The following is a 12,042-nucleotide window of genomic DNA, read 5'->3' as shown; positions in this document are numbered from 1 at the left end:
GTGATGTCAGACTTCTTTCTTGCCTGAAATTAGGGCGTGATGATCTGCGTTATCTGAGGTGGTGCAAACAAATTTCCCACCAAGTCCAGGAATTGACTGGGGATCATTATGTCTGACAGAAGTGCCTCACTACATATTCAGAACAAAATGGTCTCTAAAAGAATATATATGAATCCAGGGACTAACTGTAGTGTACTTCAGTAGTAATTGTAGATTTTACTGAAAGTTGACAAAGTTTTCAGAGAAACAGGATGTTTTGGACAAAAGTCCTAAACATTTTACAATTTATTGTTATTTCTGCTAGGCATCATCAGCAGCTGAGCAGCTTGCAAGTAGACAGTGTAGTTATTACCTGTTTGATCCATTTTTTTTTCTTCTTCTTGTGAAGTGTCTGTCCTTGTGTGTGTTTCCTTCACATGAGTATTTCCTGTATTTTTACGATGGACTTTTATGGTGGACTTGATAGATAGATAGAGAACCTGATAGATAATAAAAATCCTTAGGAAGCCGTCAGTCCCCGGCAGGAAGAACACTCTGGGTGGGGTTTTTCCTGCTAACAGATCCAAGGCCAGCCAATCCAAGCACAAACTGTATTTTACAGTAATTTTGGATTATAGGCTTATGCAGACCATAGTTTTATTCAAAGATAATTAATGTACTTGAAGGAATACAGACAACATGTTGCAGGCTAGGATGTACCTATGAAGAATGATAGACCATATGACTGTCCAGTCATGTACCACCATAAAGGTTCTTATGTTATTCTTATCACTCTCATTAGAACCTGTAAATGTTCTACGTAGAACCTTACAGCAGAGGGCTTCCCTTTCTGAAAATATTTCAAGTAGAACCCATTCAGAAACCAATATCCATTAATCACACAAAGAACTCTTGAACAGCTCTTTTTTCTAAGAGCATATGTTAGCACCATCTTCCATTTGCAGAGAAACATGGAACACATTTTCAAAAGAGCAAACAAACAACATTTATAGGCTAACTCTTAAAACACTGACACAAACATTCACTGACCATTTTAATAAGAACACCTGTACACCTGCTCATTTATGCAGTTATCCAATCAGTCAATCATGTGGCAGCAGCACAATGCATAAAATCATGCAGATACAGGTCAAGAGCTTCAGTTAATGTTCACATCCAACACCAGAATAGGTTAAACTATGGCATGGTTGCTGGTGACAGATGGGCTGGTTTGAGTATTTCAGAAACTGCTGATCTCCTGGGCTTTTCATACACAACAGTCTCTAGAGTTTACACAGAAAGGTGTGAAAAACAAACAAAAACATCCTGTGAGCAGAGGGTCTGCAGGCTGAAACACCTTGCTGATGATAGAGATCAGAGGAGAATGACCAAACTGGTCTGAGCTGACAAGAAGTCTATAGTAACCCAAATAATCACTCTCTACAACTGTGGTGGGCAGAAGAGTATCTCAGAATCCACAACACATCAATCTTTGAGGTGAATGGGTTACAATGGCAGAAGATCACATGACCACAAGTTCCACTCCTGTCAGCCAAGAACAAGAATTTGAGGCTATCATGGGCACAGACCAAACTGGACAGTTGAACATTAGAATAAATATTCACCTGGTCTTTTTCCAGTCTTCAACTGCCCAGTTTTGGAGTCTGTGTCCATGATAGCCTCAGATTCCTGTTCTTGGCTGACAGGAGTGGAACCTGATGTGGTCCTCTGCCGTTGTAGCTCATCCACCTCAAGGTTCAATGTTTCATGCATGCTGAGATGCTTTTCTTCTCACCATAGCTGTAAAGAATGATTATATGAGTTACTATATCCTTCCTGGCAGCTCGAACCAATCTGGCCGTTTTCCTCTGGCCTCTCTTATCAGCAAGGCGTTTCCACCCACAGAACTGTAGCTCAATCAATGTCTTTTTGTTTTTCATACCATTCTGTGTAAACTCTAGAGACTGTTGTGTGTGGAAATCCCAGGAGATCAGCAGTTGTTTACCAACAACCCAGCCACGGTTAAAGTCACTGAGATCACATTTTTGTGGACTGTGAGTGTATGTATTTCTGATACACAAGCAAATGGAACTGGCTTAAGCTGACAGAAAAGAGAAAGAGACTTTGCATTGACAGGTTAATTTCAGCTTAAATGTCCTTTAAATATTTTCTTGTGAAAACAACTGGGTTTTAGCTCAATAAACCTGTGCCTGGTGCAAGCACGATTTCTTGGAGCATTTTGATAAGTCAGTTTTACACACACTCGCTATTTCTTTTGGCTCTTGTAGCATGTGGAACATCTGACTCTTCTATGACTCATCTGTCAGGCAATCAGCAACTGTGTACATAAATAAGAGGAAATAGCAACTATTGAAAACATACATTAATCAGAAGAGCAAGAGAAGCCAATCTGGACAGCAGACATGTTATTGCTGCAATCACATGTGGAACACACTGATTTTTGTGATTTTTCGAACATGACAAACAAATAAATGTGCTCCAGTCATTAGAATATATTTAGTAGTATATTTATTAAGACAAAGCAAATCAGCAGCTACATATCCAGAAATATGTCAAGAAAATTTCTTGCTTTCTGCTTCGTAACCCTCTCACAGCCCTCTCCAGTGTAAAAATATTTTGTAAAAAACAGTATGAAATTTTATGAGTTCCTTATGAATAAACTTTTCTTGACAAACATCTAAAGCACACAGTCCAAATCTGGAAGTGTGAGCAATATGCAGCGTAGCTGTTATAATACTTGTTATTTAGCTTGTTACTCAGATTCAGTAAAAAAAAAAAATAAAATAAAATAATAATAATAATAATAATAATATGGGGGATTTTAATGCTCCATGACTGCAGTTTGCAAAGAACAATCGTGGTATCGTCAACAATAATATTTTGGTCCAATATATCCAAATATTGGTTCAATTAAAAGACAAAAACAAGGGAATACTTTTTTCTGTTTGTCATGAACTGCATCTAACCTGACAGGCCAAAAGCATATACAGCATGCTGCGGAGTAACATAAAGTATTTTTAAAGTCAATATTAATTAAATTGATCTAAAAATAACCAAAGGTATATGAAGTAGAAACTGTGCTGTCATTTCTGTCAAATAAATAAATATTATTTTTGGTTTCTACTTTCACCAAGTCTGAGAGATGTGGTTGGGACAAAACTTGCTCATGCTTTCCACTCTGAGAAATTTATATTCATTATTCTCTGGCACCCAAACAAAACCAGCTCCAGAGAAAGCAAATTATAAAAATAATTTAATCCCTGGTATTAGCCTTGTGTGAAATAAAAGAGAAGTTCTAAGTTTTAAGATCCTTATGTTTTTTTAACGTGCAAAAATAGATTACATATAAAATTAAGATTCTTCTATATGTTCAGATTTCTAAAGCATGTACATACGTAAAGTCTTATCACAAATGTTGAAGAAGTTAGCAAGTTTGTTTACTGATGTGCTAGAGCTCGTCCTTCAGACACTAGTGTAGGCAGAGGGTTCTTCAGGTGAGCAGCTGGGTGGAAGCGAAGCTGTCTCAGTGGCAGATAGGTTGTGGCTGAGCTCTCTCAGAGAATTCTTAGTGAGGCTTATGCAGGAACCCTTGACAATCGCCCGCACGTTCTTACTGAACAGCCCATAGAGTATGGGGTTGATGCAGCTGTTGAAGAAAGCCAGGCTGGTGGCCAGAGGGAAGCCCACAGTCAGGACATGACCCAGCGAGAATGAGTGGTGCAAAGTGAGCTCCATTAGGCTAAAGGTGTGGAACGGCGCCCAGCACAGGAAGAAAGCCACAATGACTGCTGAGATCATTTTGGAGAAGCTGGAGAAGCGTATACTGCCAAACTTCTTCATCTTTCTAGCCAATAATATGGCAGTCACACTGATGGTGAGGAATGGCAGGAGGAAGCCAACTACGGTGCGGAGAGTCACCATAGAAATGTGTCTCACCTTACTAACATGTGCATCCTCATCATGGAAGTTGTTGAAACACACAACCTTATTGTGATAGTGTAGTGTTTCTCTAAATATTAGAGCTGGACTGCTTAGGAGGCTGGACATGACCCAGGTCAATGCACAGACACCCCAGGCTCGCTGCACCGTACGGAACCTTTGGTACCAACTAAGGTGCACGAGAGAAATGTAGCGGTCCAGACTGAGCACAGTGAGGAACAGCACACTAGCGAACATGTTCATTGTACACACAAAAGAGTTCAGCTTGCACATTGCCCAGCCAAAGATCCAATTAAAGTCACGCAGCACATAGTCAATGGAGAAAGGCAGGAAAAGGACGAACACAAAATCAGCAATAGCAAGGTTCTGCAGCCACACACTGTTAACTGTCCGTTTGATTTTGAAAGCAGTGACCCAGATCACAATGCCATTCCCAGTTACGCCAATCACAAACGCTAAGGAATAGATGACCACAGAAATAATATGCAGAGTTTCCTTCTGGACATAAGTCTCTCCTTTCATCTCCTCAAAGTCCCCGTACTCCATATATTCATAAGAGACATTGCCATAATCGGTTTCCTCCAGGTCCATCATTGTAGAGAAGAAATTATATGACAGTCGCTGTGGAAAAAAAAAGGCTGTAATTTCAGTAAAAATATCGCACAGTTTGAAAGCATTCTGAAAGTAAATATCAGCAACCTTGTAACTCTAAAGTGCAGTAAGGTCAGGTATTTGGTCTCATAAGTGAAAAGTGATACAGCTATAAGAATCACTAAACTGTTTTTTTTTTTAATTAAAACTCTACTTGAGACAGATCTCAGAACTGAGTCTTACCGTGTGTGTAGTAGCTCGACAGTTCTGCACTAATCCACAGTTCTGATTCACTCCTGGCTTTTAATAGTTCTGCAGATTTTCCCTCCCTGCTGGGTGTTACCACTTCTCTCCACAAAAATGGGCTCGGCCACAGAGTCAACTCTGTGAGAGAGAGAGAGAGAGAGAGAGAGACAGGCAAATAGACAGACATAAAAGGGGCAAGCATGAGGTTGGTTAAAATGGAGGTACTCTCCCATACCTTGTATATCAGTGTGTATATCAGTGCAGGATTCACACCAAGTGTCCCTTTGCTAATCATCCCCCCATCCTGTCTTCCTGTCTCCTCCTACTGTGCCACTCCTCCTATGAGTTTCATGAATGTTTATGTCATTCAGCTCCCCCCTCCCCACAGTCAGGAAAAATCTCTGCCACAGGTCACCCACACAGTCAATACATTCTCCCCTCCCAGCTCATGACTAACCCTTATTCAAACATCATGCATCACTCACTTTAAACACTTTCATGCATGTGTGTTTTTTTGTGAATGTGTTCTTACTGTGGACTGGAGCACTTGCTGTTCTAAATAGTGTTAAGTGTGTAATCTGTTTATTTATACTAGATGGGGAAGTGGCCTTCTGACTTGCTGCATGATTTTTTTGTAAATTGGGTAACACAACAGTTGTGTGCTGATCATGTGAGATCACCAAATTAAAAAATAATTCAGCCTGAAACATTGAACACAGTATAGTGGAAGCTTGTAATATTGAGGGTTGCAATTAAGCAAAGACCACCTTAGACCATTAAGATGGAAATACAGTAAATATTAGTTAAGTTCATTTTTAGATTCATAGATTATTCTTTTTTAAATAAATTAATTTCATTGTTTCATAATATGAGACAATCCATTACTGATATAAATAATTTCTATGCTTTTATTACAACTCCATTAACTACACAGACACTACATTTTGTTATGTTTTTCATTTTTCAGTAGTTTAACAGGAATTAAATGCCACTATATTGAATCACGCTGAAATTAGGAAGCTTACTTCATAACATAACATGACATAAGGTTTTCTAGTGCATGCACAGGAATTTCCTTAGATGTTGTGCAATAATATATTTTCATGCACTTTTCACACACTGAGTTTAAGCCTTACAGTCAGACATTGACAAAGTTTTTTTTTTTTTTTTTTTTTTTTTAAATATATTGGGCTGCATATTTAATGTATATTAATCTCAAAGCATATTTAATTGTATATTATCTATATGTGCATAATCTAATTCATTTTTTGAAAGAAAATACATAGTAAAATCTTGCACTGAGCAACAGGTTATATGATTGTCACATGAAAAACATGGGGAAAAAAGCTAAGTTTTTAGGGTGTGGTGCTTGGCCTTACAAAAACATCATATTTATACTGTATAAAATATACTACTGTATAATAACTCAGTAAGCCTGCAGCATGGATAATTCAGGCTTGCTATGGCTGGTTCACTACAACAGTAAAGTGAATGGTGAAGCGTGTGAACGAGCCCGTTATCTCTTGTTTACACAGAGCCAGGGGATTACAGAGGGAGACACAGGTCTCTTACATATAAAAGGGGGAAAAAACTCTCGTATTATACAAACACCCAGCACTTACCGTTCAGCTCGTCCACCACCAGCTCGTGCAGGCTGCGAAGAGGCTAGAAGTGCTGGAAATGTCGCCCTTCCGCTTTTGCTTTAGCTAATCAGCAAGAGTTGGATTAGGATGCGCTCAGAGCGCTAGCGGTGCAGGAAGACTGTGTGTGTGTGTGTGTGTGTGTGTGTGAGTCAGTGCGCAGATCCTGCTTCAGTCCAGGCGCCAGTGCACACACACACTGCGGCTGCAGTGGAATGAAGAGAGGAATGCAAAAAAGTCTCTGCAAGAGGTGGGAAATGAAAGGAAAAAAAAGAAAAGAAAAAACCCAACCCAAACCAAACAAAAGCCAAATCTCAGAAACTACAGTGCAGTCCATAAACAGACATAATCATTATTATTATTAATAATAATTATAATAATAATAATATAATATAATATAATATAATATAATATAATAATATAATATAATAATTAATAATTAATAATAATAATAATAATAATAATAATAATAATAATAATAATAATAATAATAGGGAGCATGGTAGCTTAGTGGTTAGCACTGCTGCCTCACACCTCCGGGGTTGAGGGTTCAAATCCTGCCTCCACCCTGTGTGCGCCTCCGCCCTGCTTCGGGGGTTTCCTCTGGGTACTCTGGTTTCCTCCCCAAGTCCAGGCTGATAGGCGTTTCCGAACTTGTGTGTGAATGGGTGTGTGAGTGTGCACCCCATCCAGGGTGTCTCCAAGCTTGTGCCCCGAGTCCCCTGGGATAGGCTACAGGCTACCCGTGACCCTGTGTAGGATAAGCGAGATAGAAAATGGGTGGATGGATGAATAATAATGTGTGGTGCAACAAGTAGTGTTGCCACCTCATAGTTCCAGGATCCCTGCTTCAATCCTGAGCTATTGTTACTGTCTGTGTGGAGTTTAGCATGGTGTCCTGGTGTCCTTTAGGTTCTCTGGTTTTCTCCAACCTTCCAAAAACATGCCAGAATGTTGACTGTCTATTCTAAATTGCCCCTAGTTGTGAATGAATGTGTGTGTGTGTGTGTGTGTGTATGCAGGGTGCTCTGCAGTGGTCTGGCATCCTATCCTAGGTGTATCCCCACATTGCACTCAGTCTTCAGTGTTCTTACACTCAAGAATATTTTACAGCAAAGCAAATTAAAGGAGAAGTCATAGTGTTAGGAAAAAGGTATGGTTTCATCTGCAAAATGGTGGAGAAGAATAGTGTTGGAGATACTATGGGGTGGAGTTTCAGAGTCTGTAGCCCAGTCTGAATAGTGTGATAACAGAACGACTGGAACTGGAATGCATTAAAATGCAAGCTGAATGAAGTTGCAGTTTATTAAGGGTTTTGTCAAACAATTAACTGCAGTAATCTAAGCCAGAGGTTATCCAAGCAATCAAATGAGACATCTTTCTGACTAATTTGAGCACCAAGTTGGTCAAAAAAGAAAACTATAAGGAAAAACAATTTTAGTAAATGTCCTCATGTGCAGTTCATAAGGAAGGGCAGAGTCAAGAAATAATGCTGAGGAGAACTTAGCATTAAGTATTACTATCAGTGAAAAATTCTGAGGGCTTGGAAAGCAGGGTTTGGGGAATTCAAATTTCATTTAAGAAATATAAAGTCAAACCATAAGTTTATATCCTTGATGCATGCAGTGTATGATGTAGGAGCCAGACTTGTGGTGGGCCTGACTTACATCTGAGTGTCGCCTGCGTAACAGTGGGAATTAAAACTCTTCATCCATTTACCTGTCCAAAGTGAAGAATATATGAAGGAGCAAGACTTGCACAGCAGAGTCAAACATCAAACATCCTGGTTCATATGTTTGGATAGTCATTTCCACTGGGGAATTAAAGCATCTTTGTTATGTGTCTTTCTCTTTGATCATTCCAAAAGCAGCATTCATGTTGGTTCCATCGTACTCAACTTTGGCACAGCAGTAACACAACATCCAAAACAAAACAACGCAAAACTACTGCTGATATATGTCTTTAATTTCTTTTTAAATATGTGTTTGGAGTTGGGAGGAAATAACTGGGCCCTGGTCGGCATTTTATCTAAGGCCTATCTGTGTGTGTGTGTGTGTGTGTGTGTGTGTGTGTCGGGGTGGATCAGAGTAAAAAAAAAATATTACCCCAGCTTGGCTACAGTCCACTCTACACACACACACACACACACACACACACACACACACACACACACACACACACACACACACAGACTCAGCACACAGCCTGGCTTCAGCTTGTGCCTTAGTGAGAGCTGAATGGAAATAAGAATGTAATCTGCTTAAGTTTATATGCTATACAGATTTGTTTGACGTGACAACGTCACGTAAAATATTTAACAAAATATTTTTACATGCTTCAATAAGTTACAGGGCATATGTTTTAGGAAAAAGGTTTACAAAAGTACAAATGAAACTGGAATCATTTAACCTTGCTGAGACAGATAAAATACAAACCAGGGCCCGTATTCACAAAGCTTCCTAAGCCTAAAAGTTGCTCCTAGTGGCGAAATTCTAAGAAAATTCTTAGAATTATGACGTTTTCTTAGAATTTCCCCTTAAATTTAGGACTAAATCTTAGTAAAGATGAAAATGATTCACGAAACATCTTAGCCCTAAAAACAGCTCCTAAGGTAAAAATTGTTAAGAGTACAGAGGAGGACTTTTAAGAGGCTTAAGAGTTTCTATAGCAGAGGACAAAATGGCGGAAAGAAGAAATATTCTCCAAACACTGAACGATTGTGAGTTAATTAAACACTACAGATTGGATCGCGATGGGATAATGTTTGTGGTCGAACTTATTAGAGATGCGCTCACATCTCCCACCCATAGTAATGCCATAATGCCAGAAATGAAAGTGATTACAGCACTGAGGTATTTGGCAACTGGAAAAATGCAACAGTGCAGTAGTGATGACTTGTGTCTCTCATAACCTTCCATCAGAGTGATCACACAAACTATTGTAGCGCTTTCACAGTCTCATATAGTGACACAGTTCATTTCATTTCCACTGGACGTTCACACCATCCAAAAGTGCAACTTAAATAGACTGTCCTGCAATCATGTTAATTGGCAAAAGGTGAGCCATTTTGCTCCCATCAATCTGAAATGGATTACAAGTAATAAAATCAGTATGGTAAATAAATGTAAGAACTTAAATATAGTAACTACTGCGTGGAAATTCGTTGCTTCAAAAGTAGACACATTTTCAACATGTGGCTGTTTTAATTAACTTTAAGATATTTAGCCTATAACAGAAACTTTGCATAAAGTAGCCTGTATTCATGATTATGTAATTTCTTAATACAAACATTTTATGGTTTCACTGTCCATTCTATTATCATATATTCTATTTTCACAAAGAGCGCATTTTAAGACCTTTACAGGTAGTTTTTTTATGAACCAATCACAGTCCTTGAATTGCTGCGTCATCCCTAGCAACGGGGTCAACCACACCTCCTCACTAAGATAAAGGTTTTTGTACTTTCCTTACTCAGAGTTGCTCTGAGAAGTTTCCTAAATCTAGGACTCCCAGCTAGGACTTTTTAGGCTAAGATAGGAGCTCTCTGAGAGAATTCTAAGATGCTTTGTGAATAAGGGCCCAGAGATATAGCTAAAGAGTAAAAAGACTCTTTTCATCCCACAATGCTGCATTTCCCAGCTTTGTTCATTGCCATTTCAAGAAATACCTGGTTACTTAGTTATTCTAAAACAGCAACACAGAAACACTGTCAGTATTCCCAGATTGTGTAGGCATGTATCCAAATATGTGCTCTTTTGCCATGAGAAAGAGAATGTCAAGGACCTTAGAGATATTACGCACACAATAGTATGCTTAAAGCTGACATCACTGTAAAAATTACTGCTAGACTCTTGACATCTTGTAACGGAGTGTCTTCTTGCCTAAATATACTGCATCGTTTCTCTGTACTTGATTTTAAAAAGCATGAGCTTATCTTTGTTTAGCAACTTCTGAGTGGCACAGCAGAAATGTGTTGGCTTTGTCATTTGGAGATTATGAGTTGGAATCCTGACAATAGCACAGCCATCCATGGTCGGGTGTCAAGAGAGCAAAATCTAAGATATGGTTTACCAAGGTTGATTTGGAAGAACTTGGACTACATACAGCCCTGACCTTGACCCAACTGAACACCAACTTCATGCCAGGCCTCTTGTGGGTGAATGAGCACAAATCTCTGAAGCCATGGTCTGAAATCTATTGGAAAGACTTCCCAGAAGATTAGAGGCTGTTATAGCGGCAAAAGGGTGTCCACATACTTTTGGCCACATAGTGAATGTGGAAGAGGGCAATAGTGCTTTTTCCTCTGGGTGTGTTGCAGCCCTATGTCACAAAGTGAGCAGAAAAGCTGTAGAGGTTGTCTTAGTTAGCTAGTGGTTGGGAATTGGCAAGACCAATTCAAGGAATTTATGAAAATGTAACTTTAATTACATTTAATATCATTTAACTGGTACTAAGAACAGATGTGTCATATGCAAGCTGATAGGGAATAAAATCTATTTTTACTCATTATACCAGCTAGTGGAAGCATAGAGAGGTAAAATTATTAAAAGGTGTAAAACTGAGCCTTGTGGAATTTGACACTGCCTGATGCTTGGAAACATATATACCGAGTGAAACACAGCATTCATGACTCTTGAACATAAGACTTTGCTAGTGGGGTCTAGCCACTTAAGTACATGGACACATGCACTTTGCAAGAGCTGAAAGTTTGTTTTAATATGCTAGTAGGTAAAAGGTCATGAAGGCAGCTAGCTGTGTGTCATGCGAAAATGTGGTAGTTCCTTGTACTACAGTGCAATGGTGAAATAACCCTCTGAAGTCAAGTCAAGTGGAGTTTATTGTCATTTCAACCATATACAGCCAGTTGGTACATAGTGAAACGAAACAACGTTTCTCCAGGACCAAGGTGCTACGTAAGACAAACACTGAACAACACAGAACTACAAGGGACTACATAAATAAATGAAATAAATGAAGTCCCTCTCACTTTCACAGTGAACTCTCACTGTTTTCTCTCATGAATGCTACAAACTCTTCTCATTTAACAGGCGGAAAAACTTAAAATGAGTTATAAGAAGAGAAAAGGGGACTTGAGAGCTTTTTGATTGTCACTCAAGCTTGAGAAAGTTAGCTTTCCAGACAAGCTACAAATGCTACAGTATGAAGCACTTTCAGTATTTTTGCACATAACATCATGAACTGAAATCTTTGTGTGTCTATTGCCTTTCTGCTTCTCTTTGTAGTCTCGTTTAATAATAATAGGTCTACTCCTCTATGGGCTTTAACTTGTCCTGTGACAGTCTTACTTTTCATTGGGGCAGCAGTATAAATAGATTCAGTGAATCTGGAATTAGTTCTCAACTACAGGAATCAAAAAGGCATGAGAAGAGGGCCATGATATCAGTGTAGTTTACAGAGAATCAGCAGTAAGCAAACACTTGCTTAGGATAGCAACAGTCCTCTTACTGCTTGTTGTGTTAAACACATAATAGTGTTAAATTCCAACATTTACTATTTATGTTATAAATGGTACAGGACAGAATAAAAACACCTAGTAACCACTTATCTGTCTGTCACTTAAAACCACTGTACTGTTAACTCTAACTGCAAATTTGATCATTTTTTC

At 38.9% G+C, this 12,042-nt stretch overlaps 1 protein-coding gene across 2 annotated transcripts; it reads right to left on the bottom strand.

The window, feature by feature from the left end:
* Window positions 1-2,491: 2,491 nt before the first annotated feature.
* On the bottom strand, window positions 2,492-6,610 carry cmklr2 (chemerin chemokine-like receptor 2). 2 transcript variants are annotated; one of them, XM_026947368.3, is made up of 3 exons: window positions 6,399-6,610; window positions 4,774-4,914; window positions 2,492-4,560 (listed from the first exon to the last, which is right to left on the bottom strand). In XM_026947368.3, exon 3 carries the CDS (start codon window positions 4,531-4,533, stop codon window positions 3,463-3,465), a length of 1,071 nt encoding a protein of 356 aa, XP_026803169.1. In that variant the 5' UTR covers window positions 4,534-4,560; window positions 4,774-4,914; window positions 6,399-6,610; the 3' UTR covers window positions 2,492-3,462. The 2 variants fall into 2 exon arrangements, with proteins under 2 accessions (XP_026803169.1, XP_034160218.1); XM_034304327.2 differs by lacking the exon at window positions 6,399-6,610 and adding an exon at window positions 5,012-5,631.
* Between the last annotated feature and the right edge of the window lie 5,432 nt (window positions 6,611-12,042).

This window comes from Pangasianodon hypophthalmus, chromosome 5, assembly GCF_027358585.1.
Source record: "Pangasianodon hypophthalmus isolate fPanHyp1 chromosome 5, fPanHyp1.pri, whole genome shotgun sequence".
NCBI lineage: Eukaryota > Metazoa > Chordata > Actinopteri > Siluriformes > Pangasiidae > Pangasianodon > Pangasianodon hypophthalmus.
The sequence above is the reverse complement of the archived record's forward strand: the minus strand, read 5'-3'. Positions and strand labels throughout refer to the sequence as shown.